Genomic DNA, 18,082 nt, shown 5'->3' with positions numbered 1-18,082 from the left:
TCCCATCTGGAGCTGCTTTGTTCTCATGTGACTCTCCTCCACAGGCCACACATAGGAATGCTCTAGGGGGGAGTCTCTGGTCCAGCTTCACCAATAAGGTCCCTTTATCTCATTTTTTGTGCTTATTTGAAGAGAATTCAATCGCTCCCCGAGTAGCTATATAAGTTGTAATGCTATAAAGCAGAGCTGCCCAATAAAAATATAGTGCGAGCCAAGCATGTAATGTTAAATGTTCTAATTGCCACATTAAGAAAGGAAACAGGTGGGATTAATTTTAATAATATATTTTATTTAACACAATACAACCAATATGTTATCATTTAAACATGAAATAAATGTTTTTTAAACTAAGAGGATATCTTACATTCTTTTTTTTTTTCTAGTACTCAGTCTTCAAAATCCAGTGTGTGTTTCACACTTAACAGCCAGCACATCTCAATTTAGACTAGCCAAATTTTGAGTGCTCCATAGCCAAATGTGATGGGTAGCTGCCATATTGGACAGAGTAGTTCTAGAGGCCTGTATCACCCACTATGGGGAGAAAGCCAGCCTCCAGAGAAGAAAGAAGTAAGTCAATATACAGAGAGGTGCAGACATGAAAAGCAAAGAGAAAAACCAAGAATACTGGTGGCATTCAGGTCTCTGATTCTAAGAGTTCTTGAGGATCAGCTACACCCTCCCAACCAGGACAAGCCATAGCCTGGATGTTTTTTTGAGATATCCCAGTTCCATTTCAATAATATCCTACTTTGCTATTAAAAATATTATTTTCCTTATTATTATCATTATTAATAATAAAGTAAAGCCATTTGCATGAATTATCTTAAGGATGGCAATTTTCTTGATTTGTATACCCACACCCCTGTTCTTAGCAGACATTACTAATGAATTGTTCGTTTGCCCTCTTTCTTATGGATTCCAGATATGACAAGAATCCTTCTCAACAATGCTCTAAGCAGCTACTACCAAATAATTGGAGTAAACATGTAAGTGGAAATGTATCTACCACCACTGCTGTAAGAGCTGCAATGCATCCATTTTATTCTTTCCCTTAATGAATTATGAGAGAACTATATGAGCACATCACAATGAGACAATCCCTAATGCTCTTAGACAAAATGTGTGTGCATATTGAGGTTGGGGGAGGAGCATGACCTCATAGAGAACCGAAGAAGAACCTGCAACAGCTGAAGGAGACACAGCTAGAAATAGATGGTTTGAACAGTTATTGCAGCCATATACATTTTTTGCCCCAGACAGATGGCTTGGGATGTCACCTAGACATTCAGAAACTTAGCCACTGTGAAATATAGCAAGTAATCAAAAGATTTAGTGGCAAACTTATGGATGATTCTTTATAACAAATCCAGTTCCTAAGTATTCCATTTTGGGGTTGTAATAAATATCAGCCAAGGAAGGAAGAGACTGAAAATAATAAATGCCCTAGTAAGAAATTCTGTCACTGAATCCGTGAACCAAACCTTTGGAAGAAGTTTCAAATAAATTTGAACACTTCCTTCGTGGTGCTGGTGGAATCTTCAAAGAGGAAAAGATACTTGTGCAATTGTATCCAAATGAGACCAAAAGTAAACAGGTTTAATTAAAAATTAAAATGCACAATCTTTCTTTTCAATCTTATTTTGTTAATGGACAATGAAACTTGCAGAAAGTCAGACATACTCTTCTTTCTCTGATTTCTATGTGGATTTCCATGAAATAGCTTCCTTTTGTAAGAATGCCATTTCTGGGAAAGGAAAAGACTACATTTTTGGATTAAAGAATTCTAGGGCGACCACACCTCAGCCAGTGTCGTTAGAATAATTGCTGATACAATGCTGCCCTCTAGCAATGGCTCAGACTGAGCTTCCGCCCCAGTAGTCCTCTCGCCGGGCCACTTAGACACCTTCCTACTTCCGGAGCATGTCCAAACAGGAAAGGAGTTATCCTCTTGTCTGGTTCCCTAATGAGAACTGAACAACCATAAAGATGAGGTCACTGAGGCCCAGAATGATCAAGTGACTTGCCCAAGGTCACACAGGTTGTCCTTGACTGGCACAGCTGGAATTGCAATGCAGATTTTCATTTTGTTTTGTTTTTCTTTAAATTTTTAAAAATAAATTTATTTATTTATTTTTGGCTGTGTTGGGTCTTCGTTGCTGTGCGTGGGCTTTCTCTGGTTGCGGTGAGCGGGGGCTACTCTTCGTTGCGGTGTGTGGGCTTCTCATTGCAGTGGCTTCTTCTTGTTGCAGAGCACAGACTCTAGGCGCACGGGCTTCAGTAGTTGTGGCACACGGGCTCAGTAGTTGTGGCTTGCAGGCTCTAGAGCACAGGCTCAGTAGTTGTGCTGCACAGGCTTAGTTGCTCCGTGACATGTGGGATCTTCCTGGACCAGGGCTCGAACCCATGTCCCCTGCATTGGCAGGTAGATTCTTAACCACTGCGCCACCAAGGAAGCCCTTCATTTTGTTTTATTCTCTCTTTCTCTCTCTCCCTTTCCCTCTCCCTCTTCCTCTCTCCCTTTCTCTCAGGGTAGAGGATGGTAACTTTTGGTGAGCTGGGTTATGGAGAAAATCTGAGCAGTGTCAGAATAAGAGGGTCTTAGCCCAGTGAATGACCACAACAATGAATTATTTGTTTGGGTTATTTTAGTTTGGGGTTGAAGGAGGAAGAATCCACAGGAAAGAGGCCACATTTCTATGGGAATTTTCTTTTGAGCCAGGGCTTCTGGGCCTCCAACAAACCCCAAAATACAAGCCCATACTCACCTTTGTTCTGAGGCAATCTTTGTTACAGAAGGCAGCAGTCGAAAGAAAGTAGTTAATGGATCTGGGAAGGACCATGAGAATTTGCCTTTCTAATCACCCCCCAAATCCTGAAAAGGTTTGGGGCAATAGCATTGTTAGGGTGGGCTGGAGAGCAAGGGGAGAAGTAGCTTCTCCCAGAATACTCTTAAAAAGTGAAGCCTCGGGCTTCCCTGGTGGCGCAGTGGTTGAGAGTCTGCCTGCCAATGCAGGGAACACGGGTTCGAGCCCTGGTCTGGGAGGATCCCACATGCCGCGGAGCAGCTAGGCCCGTGAGCCACAACTACTGAGCCTGCATGTCTGGAGCCTGTGCTCCGCAACGGGAGAGGCCGCGACGGTGAGAGGCCCGCGCACCGCGATGAAGAGTGGCCCCCGCTTGCCACAACTAGAGAAAGCCCTCGCACAGAAACGAAGACCCAACACAGCCAAAAATAAATAAATAAATTTTAAAAAAAAAAGTGTAGCCTCTAACAGTACTTATGGTAACATGTTGCAAGATAGTTGAGTTTGTAATAAAAATATATTGGAGGGAAGCTCAGTATCGTTAGCCATCAGGGAGATGCAATTCAAAACCACAGTGAGATACCCGCTAGAATGGCTATAATCAAAACAGGTAATAACAAGTGTTGGTGAGGATGTGGAGAACTTGGATCTTTCATATCCTGCTGATGGGGATGTAAAAATGGTGCAACCACTTTGGAAGACAGTTGGGCATTCCTCAGACGGTTAAACATAGAATTATCACATGCTCCAGCAATTTTAATACTATGTATGTACCCAACAGAAATGAAAATGTATGTTCACCAAAAACTTGTACAAGACTGTTCATAGCAGCAGTATTCATAATAGCCAAAAGGTGGAAACAACCAAATTGTCCATCAACTGATGAACGTATAAACAAAATGTTGTATATCCATACAATGGAATATTATTCAGCTAGAAAAAGAAATGAGTACTGACACATGCTACAACATGGATGAACCTTGAAAATACACAGAGCAATTGGACACCAACTCCAAGTCTTTTAAAAATCCCATTCACACACGAAGCTGCATTCTTTTTCAGGACAATGACACTCCACAACACGGGGAATATTTTCATATTTTTCAATACTTAAAAATTGGCATTTGAAATGGAAACTAATACTTAGGGACGCTTGAAAACACAGACACACACACAGATAAACACACATATGTACACACATGCACATACACAGTGATGTGATGTAGAGAAAAAGAGGAATTGGGGGAAGTATGTTTTACTATAAGGTTAGGGTTTAGAGTTTTTAAAATTAAAAAAAAATAATACTGTAATTGAGTTTAGAATCAAGAAAATGGAAGAAGAGTAAGATGAATTACTAAAACAATTAACAGTAATATTAACAAGGTAGATTGATAGTTGAGGTATATAGGTCATGGTAAGTAATGTTTTTAGACTGTAAAATTTATTTTAGATATTTTTAAATGCTTTCCCTTCATACAAATTACTCAGCAGTTGCATGGAGAACTTAAAGGTGTAGGTATTTCTTACTGACCTTTGAGCACCAAATTATATGAGGCTTATGGAAACTTTATTTTTTGCTTTCCTAGTTTCAATGTCTTTCATTTTGGCATTCATTGCATGTATTTTTGAGTTGAGTTTATCAGAAGCTGACATTTTAGCATGATGAATGAAACAAGGTTAAAAAATGTTCAGATTAATTAAGAAAAGTCTGAAAGGCTTTAAAACTACTGAAAAAACAAGTGTGAAAATGACCATGGAGACTCTTAGAAAGTTTTAAGTTTTTGCTATTTTTTTCAGAGCAGAATTATAGGAGGAATATACCTTTTTGAAGGGTAGGGTATGTGTGTGTGTGCATGTGTGTGTGTGTAAAAGGTACTGGGGTAAACATAGAGATGGTTGTCAGTTGTCTTGGATTCAGGAAGAAATACACCTGCATTCCTTGAAGGAGGGGTAAAGGAGAACTCAGATAACTTTAGGTATGTGAAGGCCTGAAGGCCTCTGTTCCCAACTAGAGGTTTATATCCAAACCTTATTTTCTATTTGCCAACTTGGATCACTCTCCACCCCATTCCATTATCACCTTCATATCTATGTTTCTAGCCCCATTATGGCAACCTGACATTGAGTAGTGTTGTTGCTTTAATAGTTAACTTTGGAGTTGTTGTTCTCAGGCGATTCCACAAAAGCAATTAAGGTGGCCACGTTTTCATCTGTAAGGACATAAGCTTCTTCCATTATATTCTAGGGGTTAGACTATTTAATGTAACCTCTCTTTTACTCTAACAGTTTTTTAAAAATTGTACTTTGCATATATGTGTTATATATGTGTTACCACTTCCATGAGGAGCATATTAATATGGTGTAATGAGACCAGGGATCATGCATCTTTGAGTGCAGGATCTAGTCATGATTTTGCCTTCTGAGATGTTATGTGACTTTGAGCAAGAGCTATCTACTTCAGGACCTATCAGAGAAAATCATAACAGCCAAAAGGAGGCAGTAGAGCATAACTGTAAATACCATTGACTCCAAAGTCGGACAGCCTTGCTTGAAGTCCTGGCTCTGCCATTAACACATAGTGTTACTTTGGAAAACTCACTTCTTTGCCCTTCTGTTTCCTCATCTGCATAATGAATATGACATTAGTACTTCATAGAGAACCAGGTCTAATGTATCCAAAGCCCTTGTTCTTTACATTTCATCATGCTGAGATAACTGATGTGAAAGATCATTGGGATGGACAAAGTAATATGAGTTAAACACATCTACAGAATGAGAAAAAATGTACTGATCAAAAGAATGAATAAATTAAAATAAAGCAGCATTAAAAAAAGCTCATCTTGCAGCCTCACTGAGGTAAGCCAGCTATTTCAAAAGAGATTTTGCTTCAAAATTTTCTTTAAACAACAAACAAAAGTGAATATCTGTCAAAACATAGCAGGCAGGAAATGCCACAAATGTTGACCTTCCCCTGGAAACACATGACTTCCATGTTGGCAGTGTAAATCTGGGAACTTTTGTAGGAAGGACATGAACATATTTTAGCTATCATGAAGCTCCATAAGTAGCCAGGTTTAAATCATGTGAGACTTCATAGATTACAGTCAGAGTTGCAGAACAAGTAAATTTAAGAGAGAGTAAAAAATACTGAATCACTATGTGGTACAATTGAAACTAATATAATATTGTAAACCAACCATGATTCAATTAAAAAATAGAGATTTAGCTTCCTACTTTATTTTTATAATTTCATTTTATATTTTATTGGAATATAGTTGATTTAAAACATTATATTAGTTTCAGGTATACAGCATAGTGATTGAGTATTTTTACAGATATTTAAGTTTATTCTTAACTGAAACCAATAAAGGACAATCAGTTTAATGACTTTTAATTTTTTTTTCCATTTAGAAATCGCCTATATATTCTAATTCATTCTGTGGTAATATCTCCTAGTATTACCAATTCAAGGGTTTAGGACATTGTATTTGGGGCCTTGGAGTTACCAAATGTTTTCATATGTATTCTCCCATTTAAGCCTTATACAAATTCTGTCATCTACCTCACTATATAAAAGGAAAAAAATGAAATTCTGAAAATTAATTTGCTCAAAGGCTCACAGATAACTGCTATTCCTGAAAGTATTCTCAAAAGTGTGAGTTACAAAGTTATCAATGAAAGATCTTGTGAACATTCCCCTCTTAGAAAGTCTAGAAATGGTTGTGGTTTGTAAAGTCGTATGCCTTAATAATACTTTTTTACTTTCTCTTTTCTTAAAGCAAATTAATGTCCCTGAATTCCAATATAGCCATTTAAATAGTTGAAGGGCATGGGCGTGGCATAGGGTGGTGCATATTTCTTAATTCTCATTTATAGATAACATATATGAAAATTAAAACTTTAATTCATAGAGGATGTAGAAGTATCTAATTGCACCACTTGCAAATTTACACAGAGCAATCACATTTAATGGAATCCACAGTATATTTTCATGAAGGAAATGCTTTTTATATTATGATCCAAAACTCTGTGGAACATGTGTAATCTGTGTCCAATTGCTACCTACCCTATTCAGGTATTATTAACTGTCAGGAAGTAAAGAAAAGATAAGCTTCTTTCATACTTCCATTTGTCTGAAACAGGAAAAGCAAACCATGGTAACAAGTACAAAAATGATCCACCCAAAATAAAGCATTGACAATGTATGGGTCTAGTGTATTTTTATTTTCTTCAAGAATGTGTGAAAATGGAGATATCAGATGTGCCATTCTGACTAACATGTGGTCCCACTTGTAGAAAAAGTCCAGAATAGGTAAAACTATAGATACAGAAAATAGATTACTGGTTTCCAGGAGCTGGGGGGCAGGGGGAATGAGGAGTGACTGCTTAAAGCATACAGGGTTTCTTTTTGAGGTGATGAAAATGTTCTAAAATTAGATTGTGGTAAAATATAAAATAAAATAAAATTAGATTGTGATTATGGTTGCACAACTATGTGAATATACTAGAAAATATACTAGAAAAAATTTGAATTGCACACTTTAAATGGGCAAATTATTGGTGTGTGAATTATAGCTCAATAAAGCTCTGACCAAAAAAATAATACATTAAAGAAAAAGATACTAGGGCTTCCCTGGTGGCGCAGTGGTTGAGAATCTGCCTGCCAATGCAGGGGACACGGGTTCGAGCCCTGGTCTGGGAAGATCCCACATGCCGCGGAGCAACTGGGCCCGTGAGCCACAACTGCTGAGCCTGCGCGTCTGCAGCCTGTGCTCCGCAACAAGAGAGGCCGCGATGGTGAGAGGCCTGCGCACTGCAACGAAGAGTGGCCCCCGCTTGCCGCAACTAGAGAAAGCCCTCGCACAGAAACAAAGACCCAACACAGCCAAAAAAAAAAAAAAAAAAAAAAAAAAGATACTAGAGGATATTGTGGGAAAGCCAGGGTCACTCTGTCCAGTACCCATTTATACATCAGTGCTTAGACCAGTAAAATTCTCAGCAAAGGTTGTCAAAGCGTAAGAGTTTTTTTTTTTTCTTTTTAAATCTTGCCGGCTTCCCCAAGCCCAGCCCAGCTCTAAGGGCAGCACGTTTCATATGAATGGTGAATTGACTCAGTCTTTCTTGGAAAATGTCTGCATTTCATACTGACTCTCGAGTGATAGTTGAGCAGTGTATAGAATTAGAAGTGCACAGTTTTGCTGCTCAAGTGCTATGTAAATATTCTATTGTCGGCTAGCCTATATCTCTTCTGGCTCCACCACATTCCCCTTGGAGGACACCAGAGCTTATTGGTCTGCCATTAAGATCCCTCTTTGTTTTTTGCCCCTGGGGATTTTCCTTTCTTTATTTCAGGCCCAGCTGTGAATTTCCCCCCACACTTTATCCAGCATTTCTTGGAGTTTATCATGGGAGCAGCTACTCCAGTTTATCCCTACCAAGTTGCTTAAACCGGAAGTGTCTGGTGCCTTTTTTTTTAATGTGAATACTTTTATTTTGTATCAGCAATGCCTCTAGAATACTTTAAATATACTCTGATTTATATGGACCCTTTTTTAAAATTGAGGTAAAAAAAAAATTGAGGTAAAATTGGTATATAGCATTACATAAGTTTCAGGTGTACAACATCATAACTCAACATCTGTATACAGATGTATACAACATCTGTATACTACAAAGGGATCACCAACAAAGATCTAGTTCACCCATTGGGGAAGGGGGTTGAGGGGTGGAGGAGATGGTGCTTTTTAATGTGTGCACTCACACCAGTGTTAGATCTAGGATCGCTTTCCAAGGCAGGGGTAGCAGAAGGCAGAAGAGGATGGCACTGGAAGGCAGGGGCATGGAGTATCTAAATGATTGATCGTCTTCCTTCCTTACCCACTTCCCCTCTTTCTTGAGAGAAGAGTGACAAAGAGGGGGAAATAAGCATTGAGAAAGAATAGCCAGCTCTTGGTGTAACCACAAAAATCCCTTCCACTTTCAGAGATGCTCGGGCCCAAGATGCATTTTTTTTTCTCTGTGGGAAGATGCCCAAGGGAGAATCTTACCTTCCTTCTCTGGCTAGAGCCTAGAACAGAGGTTGTTCTACTTTGCGGCTGCAGCTAGCCCCTGGGCAGAACCCCCTGAGTTCAGTAGCATCCCACAATGATTGATTCTTTTCCTTGAATATTAAAGACTTTTTCCAAATACTCCCAGGAGGATTCACATCTGGATCTAAGATAGGGAAGGGGGAAAGCAGGGCCATTTTTGCTCAGGCCTCAGACTTTATGGGCTTCAAATGTTGGCTGCTATTGGGCAGCAAATTTGTTCAGGGTAACAGGGTAAGTCTTCACAGTGGCCATCTGGCTCTGAGTAATGAAGCCATGCCTATATAGTGGAGTGGTTGCATATGGGGGCTCTGGGGTCAGACTGCATGTGTTCAAATCCCAGCTCTGCTCATTTTTAGCCTTTAGAAGTTATTTAACTTCTCTGTGCCGGAGATTCTTGGTAAAAGAATAAAATAAAATAGGATCAATGAGAGCACCCACTTCACATGGTCATTTTGAAGATTACATAGGATAATCCAGATGAAGCAGTTAGTCCAGAGCTTGGACTCCTGACAAATGCTCCACAGATGGCAATATTAAACTGTGGCTTATGCCAGTCTTCAGCCAAGGATTTACTTTTACATCTTCCCCCACAGTTTAAATAGCACCCCTGAAGAGACTGGATGCTGAATATGTCCCAACTAGCCCTATCCCACCCACTTCCCAACCTCCTCAGGACCAAGCTTAGGTTTAAGGGTAATAAGATCTCAGGTGATCCCAATGTGAGACTCAGAAATGTTTGGAAACTGTCTGAGGCATCAGTCATTCAATGACAGCCCGAGCCTATACTTTCATGGAGGCAGTGATCTTCAGGAGAAGTTTCTATACACTATTGGTCCCTGAAGGGCAGAGACAGAGACCAGGTGATGGGGGAGAGAATGGCAGAAGGAGAGAGGACCAGGCCAGGGTGACATTTGCTCTCCACCTGGGCCCTAGAACTGGGCGTTTGGAGAGAGTCCCTGGCATCTATTCACCTGGAGGATAATGGTTTTGATGAGATCTGCGGACTTCCAGTGCCTTAAGGGGCAGGGCTAGAGATACGGAAATAGGGGCTGAAAGTGGGGTCCAAATGGAGGACTTATTGGCTTTTGTTCTCCAGACACAGGAACTGAGTCTGAGCCAGGGCAATGGGGGCAGGGGCAGCAGGGGAGAGTTTGCTGCAGGAAGAAACTGAAGCCCCTCTTCTCACGTGGGCCTCACTGAGGTACAGGGTAGAAGCAATGTGGTTTCGGTGTCCAGGTGACAAAGTGTGGCACGGTATGAGGAGGGGAATTATCACCCCGACCCCCAACTCCGGTGAACCCATCAGTGGCTTCAGTCAAAGCTGAAGGGAAGACAGCAACGTTTAGGCCCTTTGTGGATTTGCAGAATCCTCGTCCCACCCCTTCAGGGGCCTCCGTGTTCCCACAGCCAGAGGCACCCACCAGCAGCCGGGGCGGGGCGGAGCGGCTGCCCTCACTAGCCATGTGGGCAGCCAACCTCCACCGAGGCAGGGTAGGAATGGACGAACAGGAGAGGACTGTCAGAATATGGGAGACTGCCGGGGTCTTTCACAAATAAGAGGAGGAAACCTTCAAGGGGCTGAGGTCCTGTAACACAGGTGGGCACAGGGTCAGTGACATCCGAGTTTTTACTGCTTATGGGACCTTATTTTTACCCATGGGCCAGTGGGGCCTGAAGAAACTTGAAACACCATTTTACAGCAGATGAAATTGTCTTGAGTACTTGGGCGTATGATAGCCAGCTCCATGTAGATGCTGAGTGGTCATTTCTAATTATAACTTTGAGGTGGGTAGAGGAGCAGGGACAGGGCACTGGCAGGGTGTGATTGGGCTCCATTGATTCCATTTATCTCTAGTGACGTTAGCTTAAAGGAGAGGAAAGGCAAAAGCAAAGGAAAGAAAAATGACTGGGGAGAGAAATAAAGCAAAGAATTGCGATGGTTCTCCATTATTGTGGTTATCAGAAAATTAGCTTCATTTTTAAGACATTTTCCTTCCCATATATATTTTCTAGACTCAGATTGTGATTCTGTATCATCAATTTCTTTTTCAGTAGAGAGTAAAGTCAACAACACCCTCCTGAGCTAAGAGCAACTCTGGCTGAACAGGGAGATCAGAAGTCCGCACGGGTCTGGACTGGACCAGGTGTGAGCCAACAGGGTCAGAGAAGAGGGGAAAACTGGGTCCCCAGAGGCCTACTACCTAGAATTTGGTTTTCCCAACCAATGGCACACTCTTTTTCCCCCGAGGCACCAGTACTGGTGATTGATGCGTCCTCAGGCAGCCCAAAGAGCCAGATTCTTATCTCTAGCACCATGGGGCTGCCAATTTGTCTGCTAATCTTTGTTTTTTCTGAGAATCATTTTCCTCTTCCTGGAATCAGACCCAGTGTTTAGGGTAATGGAGCAGCGGACTTGAATCCTCAGAAAGAATTTCGTCTCTGTCCTTCTCTTTCCATCCCCACTGCCCTGGCCCTAGATTGAGTCATCTGATGAGTCAGTCACCTGTACCATTGCAGTAGGGGGCTCGTACCTGCACTCTGACCCTTTCCCTATCCTGCATCCAAACTGTTGCCAAGTTAGCTTTCTAAAATATGTTTCTAATCATGTCACTCCTACTGTTTTTAAAAGGTCTTTGAGTAAACCAATTACATGGACTATTATTGAATAAATAAAACGGCTCTGTTAGTATCAAATTCCCCATTATTATTTCTTGTCTTTATAGCCTTCACCATGATTTCAACCTATCTTAGGTATGCGTTTTCTTGCTTATTGTCTGTCTCCCTCTTCCACTGGAATGAAGTTTTCATTTGATCAAGGTTCTTATCTGTCTGTCCCCAAAACAGTGGCTGGCACATGTTAGATAATAAATATTGATTGAATGAAGGACTCAATAAATCAAATTCTGTTAGCCACAGTTAATTCTTCTTTTTTTTTTCTTTTCGTAAATGGACTTTATTTACTTTTATGATTACAAATGTAATACATGCTTACTGTAGAGAATCTGGAAAGTACAGAGAAGTAGAAAGAAGAAAATTAAAACACCCATAATCCCACCACCTGAAGGTAAACACTGCTCATATTACGCTCTATCTATGTCTGTTTAAAGACCAAGATCTTTATCAAGAGGGCTGGCCACAAAGCACAATAGCCAAGGGGGAGTGAGGGCAATTAACAACTGAGGGGTCACCCAAAGGTCAGAGCTAGAGATTTGACACTGAGGGACAAGACAACAGCCACCGACAATAGATCAAGATGTAAGAAGTTGACAACACAACAAGTCGGGTTATGGTAAGAATGTAGTGAGATGATGCTTGTCAAGAGTTTAGCCCAGTAACTGTCACACAACACATAATCAATAAATGTTAGCCATTACTAAGATTACTACTATGGGTCAAAACGAATGGTTCAGGATGGAGACTATAAACAGGGCAAGGGCCCTGGAGACCCGTCTTAGGTGCTATGAGTTGGGACATATAGGGACAAGTCTACTGGATGAAAAGGATGGTATTGGAGTGGGCTTCACTCTCCTTATAGGCTCCCCTGCCAGGTGAAATGGGACCAGGGCTTCCTCAAGTTTGCCTCATGACATGTGGCAAGACATTCTAAGGTGTTTTTGAGGTAGGACACGGTTTCTCCTGCCTAGACTTCTCCCTGGACCAGGAACTAGGACTGGCCTCGATGGTAATGGGAGTTCAGAACCTCATACACCAAACACTCTTGAAGTCCACGCTCTGATTTTTGGGGCAGGTCAAAGGCATGTGGGGTGAAAGAGAAGGTCAAGTCAGCCAAGTGGGAGATAGGGTGGGATGCGCCTGGAGGGGGATGCTGAAGGGGGAAGGCCACAAGGTTTAATGACGTAATTGAATGGAATGGGTCCAGGAACAAGTCCTCAAGTTAGCAGCCAAGCTGGATATCACAGGAGAAGAGTCCAGGTAGCATTACTTGTTAGTGGGGGCCTTCTGATGGCCTGTGCTCTGTCGAAGGTGGTCGTGCAGACCCTCTTGAGGGTCTCCATGCTCTTTCAGGTAGTAACAGCGTTTGGGAACATGCTGGTGCTGGGAGTGAGAAAAAAACAAAAAATGGCAGAGGTAAGGGCCATGCTTACTATGACGAGTGGGGTTCTGCCTGGATAATTTCAGTAACTTAGCAGGTCAAGCAACTTGGCTAATGTACCTTATTTGTATAAAGTGTGATCGAGGACTAGACTGGCCAAATTCCCTAGTGACCTGGGCCTATAACACCTGTGGCTGTAGGTGGGACCCAGTCGCCAAAACGTGATCCCTCTTTTAGAATTGGACCTGGAATAAGCACAGAGTTGGGACTGAGCCCAGCCATTTCCCTCAGAATCAGAAGACTTAGACCTTTAACCATCCCAGGCCCTCCGTATCTTGGGTAGGGCATGCCTCCTCAAAGTGGTTAATACACCCAAAATAAGTACATAGCCAGGCCCGCTGATGAAACTCTAGGTTGGGGGTTAGGGTCTAGGAGCTCAATGCCTCTCCCAGCCTCTTCCTTAGGCTACTCAAAGGAGCAGGGTGACTTTGCCATCATTACCTCATTTTTCTATTCAGAAACCTTGAGTGTGTTTCCCCATCATTACCTCCTCGGTCTGCTGTGGAGAGTTCAGTTCATTCTCCATTGCCTCCTCGTTATTCCGCTTACAGGCTGACGGCAGAACCTGGCTTGAGCTGCCCGGGGAATCCTTCTCTCCAGCCAGCTGGCACTCGGTATAGAGAGACCTGTCTATTAGCTCCTTTAGGCTGCCGGCCACCTTCAGGAAGATCCGGCCCATTTTGGTGGCAACAGCTTCCGAGAGTCCTTCCAGAAACCTGGTCCGCAGAATGGCATCAGACCAAGACAAATGCCGGGCCAGCAGGAGGAAATCAGTGGCATACTGCCTGACTGACTTCTGGCCCTGCTTGGGATGGCAAAGAACGGCACTGAGGATGTCTATTTCAGATAGGGAGTCATATAAGCCCTGGGATCTGCTCAGGAAAGATTTATCTTCATTGGAGAGGGGGTTTCCTACCTCCATCTGCAAGATGGACCACCTCTCTGCTGCCCCCAGATGAAGAGACACCAGAAAGGCCATTTTCTCTGAATCATTCAAAAATCCCTTCATTTGCTTCTCCTCATCAATCTCCATCTCCTCCTCCACAGAGCATGAACCCCGGGCTGCTTCCTGTTCTGCTAAGAGGTAACAGAGTGCTGGGGTCAGCATGCCAAAAGATGGGACTTCCTCTGGCGGTTGGTTCATTGTTTCAGGGGTCGTGGCAGTCACGTGTGGTGTGGACTTTGATCCAGAGTCTCTGACGTTGATGTGAGAGGCAGATGTTTCCCCAGAGTCTGTGGCTTTGATTTCCAGAGTGGACATCATTCCAGAGGCTGTGGTTGCCATTTGTGGTGTGGACGTGGCTCCCGGGACTGGAGCCCTCATTAGCGGCATGGATACCCCTCTAGAGGCCGTGGCCGCCATCTGTGGCATGGACATCCCCCCAGAGGCTGTGGCTCTCAGAAGTGGCATGGACATCATTCCAGAAGCCGAGGCTCTCATAAGCGATACGGACGTTGCTCCAGAAGCTGAGGCTCTCATCGGTGATGCAGGCATCCCCCCGGAGGTTGCGTATGTCATTTGTGGCAAGGAAGTAGGTCCAGAACTCAAAACTCTTTTTTGCAGTGTGGACGTTGCCCCAGAGGCCATGCTTTTCATCAGCGGCATAGACATCTCTCCAGAAGCCATGGCTGACATCAATGGCATGGGCATTGTTCCAGAGGCCGTGGCTCTAATGAATGGCTTGGACATCCCTCCAGAGGTCACAGCTGTTGTTTGTGTGGTGGACATCTTTCCAGAGGCTGGAGCTCTCATTAACTCTGTGGACACAGCTTCAGAGGCTGAGGGTCTCCTTAGTGGTGTGGACATAATTCCAGACACTGGAGCCCTTAATAGTGGCGGGGACATCACTCCCGAGGCAGGGGCTCGCACTGATAGCATGCACATCTCTCCAGAAGCTGTGGGCATCATCTGCGTAGTGGATGTTGCCCTGGAGGCTGGGGCTCTCATCAGTGGCAAGGACACCCCTCCAGAGGCCGCGGCTGTCATTTGAGGCACGGACCTCACTCCAGAGGCTGTGGATCTCATTAACGATGTAGATAGCTCTCCAGAGACTGGAGCCCTCATTTGTGGCTTGGACATCATTCCAGAGGCTGTGGCTGTCTTTTGCGGAGTAGACATTGCTCCATAAGCTGGGGCTCTCAGAGGCGTGGCTACTTCTCCAGAAGCTGGGGGTCTCGTTAGTGCTGGGGACGTCTCTCCAGAGGATGAAGCTCTTGTTAGCTGTGTGGGCATCTCTGCAGGGTCCGAGGCTCTCATCAGTGGTGCGGACACCGCCCCAAAGGCTGGGGCTCTCATTTTTGGTGTGGACATCAATTCAGAGGCTGGGGCTTGAGTCTGCAGTAGGGACATCCCTCCAGAGGTCATGGGTCTCCTGAGCGACATGGACATCCCCCCAAAGTCTTGGGCGCTCATTGGCTGACTGGGCATCTTTCCAGAGGCTGTGGATCTCATTAGCGCCATGGGCATGGCTCCAGGGCCTGGGGCTCTCATTAGAGGCATGGACATAGTTCCAGGGGCTGCGGCTGTCATTTGTGGTATGGACATGTCGCCAGAGGCTGGGGCTCTCATTAGCGGTGTGGACATCGCTGCAGAGGCAGTGTCTGTCATCTGCGGCATGGACACGGCTCCAGAAGCTGTGTCTCTCATTAGCATTGTGGAGATCTCTCCAGAAGCTGCAGTTGTCATTTGCTGCATGAACATTGCTTCTGCGGCTTTGGATGTTGTTAGTGGCTTGGACAATGCTCCCGAGGCCATAGCTCTCATCTGTGGCACGGACATCACTGCTGAGGCCGTGTCTCTCATTAACAGTGTAGACATGGATCCAGAGGCTTTGGCTGTCATCCGTGGGGTGGACATGGCTCCAGAGGCTCTCATTTGTGGTACAGCTGTCACTCCCGAGGCTGTGGCTCTCCTCTGTGACACAGACATTGCTCCAGAGACAGGCGCCCTCATTCGCGGTGTGGACACTGACCCAGAGGCTGAGGCTGTCATCTGTAGCATAGACATTGTTTCAGAGACTGGGGCTGTACTCGGCAGTGTGGACATTGTTCCAGAGGCTGGGGCTCTCATTCGCAGTGTGGACATCGCCCCATTGGCTGGGACTCTCATAAAGCCCACGGACATGGCTCCAGAAGCTCTAGCCATTGCTAACTGCGTGGACATTGCTCTAGAGGCTGCGGTTGACATTTGCTCTGTGGACTTTGCTCCAGAGGTTGCAACCGTCATCAGCGGGGTGGACAGTGCTGCAGAGTCTGGGACTGTCTTTAGCAACGTGGACACACTTCCAGAGGCTGGGGCTCTCATTCTCGGTGTCAACCTTGCTCCAGGCTCTGGGGCTCTCACTGGCGGTGTGGACATCCCCCCGGAGGCTGTTGCTCTCATTGGCGGACTAGACACAACTTGAGAGCCGAGATTTTGTGTTAACCGTGAGGACATCACTCCAGAGCCTTGGGCTGGCATCAGCTGGGTGGGCATCCCGCCAGAGGTTAGGGCCATCATTACCAGTGGGGACATTGCTTCAGCGTCTGGGGCTGGCTTTGGCAATGTGGGCATTTCTCCAGCATCAGGGACTGACAGGAGCAGTGAGGACATTGCTCCAGAGCCCGGAGCTGTCATTAGTGGTGAAGACACTACTCCAGAGTCTGAGCCTGACATTAGCTGGGTGGACATTTCCCCGGAGTCTTGGGTGCTCGTTGGCTGGGTGGACGTTGCTCCAGAAGTTAGGGCTGACATTATCAGTGAGGAGATCGCTTCAGAGTCTGTGCCTGACATGAGCAGTGAAGAGATCTCTCCAGAGGCCAGGGCAGTCATTAGCACTTTAGACATTGCTTCAGTGTCTTCGTCTGTAATTTGCAATGGTGACATTCCTTCAGAGCCTGGAGCTGGCATTGGCTGTGGGGACATCACTCCGGGGTTCACATCTGGCATTAGGAGTGGGGAGATCTCTCCAGGATCTGGGGCTAGCATCAATGGTGTGGACACCGCTTCAGAGGATGGAGCTGGCATTGCCAGTGGTGATATTTCTGCAGAATCTGGTGTTGCCATTAGTGCTGTGGACATTGTTCCAAACTCAGGAATTGTCATCAGCCCTGGGGACATTAATCCATACTCTGAAGTGGACAGCAATGGGGACAGTGTTCCAGAATCTGAGGTTGGTATCAACAATGGGGACAGCACCCCAGAGTCTGAGGTTGGTATCAACAATGGGGACAGTGCCTCTGAATCTGAAGCTGGCATTAACAATGGGGACAGTGTCCCAGAGTCTGAGGCTGGCATTAGCGGTGGGGACAGTGTTCCAGAGTTTGCTGCTCCCATTAGAGGTACGGCCATGGTGTCAAAGGCTGGGGATGTCATCAGCTGTGTGGACATCCCTCCAGGGTCTGATGCTGAACTTGAGACCATAGGCTGGACACTAGAATGCAGAATTTGGACCTCTGCTCTGTTCTCTATCATTGTTCCAGAGCAGGTTGTCTCCCTGTTTTGGGGGTCGACACTTTCCTCCGTCAGCACATTGCTGAATCGCAGTGAATGTAAGGGTATTGACATATCTGCCATGGCCAAAGGATAGTGTGGAGGGAACCTCTAAAGCAATTATATCAGGGATCCTGCTGAAGCCCACGTGGCAAGAAAATCTGTAAACAGAAAACAAGTTTAGCAGTCAAAAGCAAATATCAAGAAGATTGGGAAATAGACAAATGATCCACGATGGAGACTTCTTTTATGTGTTGCCAGCTATGTGGCATCGGAGATGGGCCTATCAAGTTAAAGAAGCTGTGCAACATTAAACAAATTTGAAGCTGGAGCAAATATCCTCTCCACCCCTATCCTTTTCAAACCAACCCACCCCGTCACACAGCACACCCTCTCGGTTTATAAAAGCTATAAACGCGGGCAACTTCAGAGCAGCCAAGAGCCCGTGAGGTCCTGGTTCAAATGAAACAGCAGCACCACCTGCTGGAAAACTGTGAAAAGTGCAGGTTCCAGAGCTCTGCTCTCTCCCACCACAGCACTAGCAAGCCAGCCAAGGAACTGGCAGGCCTGGATGAGAACGCCCTTTGCCCCAGGATAATCATTA

At 44.6% G+C, this 18,082-nt stretch overlaps 1 protein-coding gene across 1 annotated transcript; it reads right to left on the bottom strand.

Annotated features, from left to right (window-relative positions):
• Nucleotides 1-12,832: 12,832 nt before the first annotated feature.
• Nucleotides 12,833-17,553, bottom strand: RTL9 (retrotransposon Gag like 9). Its single transcript, XM_007181286.3, has 2 exons — nucleotides 13,495-17,553; nucleotides 12,833-12,949 (listed from the first exon to the last, which is right to left on the bottom strand). Exons 1-2 carry the CDS (start codon nucleotides 17,551-17,553, stop codon nucleotides 12,833-12,835), a joined length of 4,176 nt encoding a protein of 1,391 aa, XP_007181348.3.
• Between the last annotated feature and the right edge of the window lie 529 nt (nucleotides 17,554-18,082).

Source organism: Balaenoptera acutorostrata, chromosome X (assembly GCF_949987535.1).
Source record: "Balaenoptera acutorostrata chromosome X, mBalAcu1.1, whole genome shotgun sequence".
Lineage (NCBI taxonomy): Eukaryota > Metazoa > Chordata > Mammalia > Artiodactyla > Balaenopteridae > Balaenoptera > Balaenoptera acutorostrata.
The sequence above is the reverse complement of the archived record's forward strand: the minus strand, read 5'-3'. Positions and strand labels throughout refer to the sequence as shown.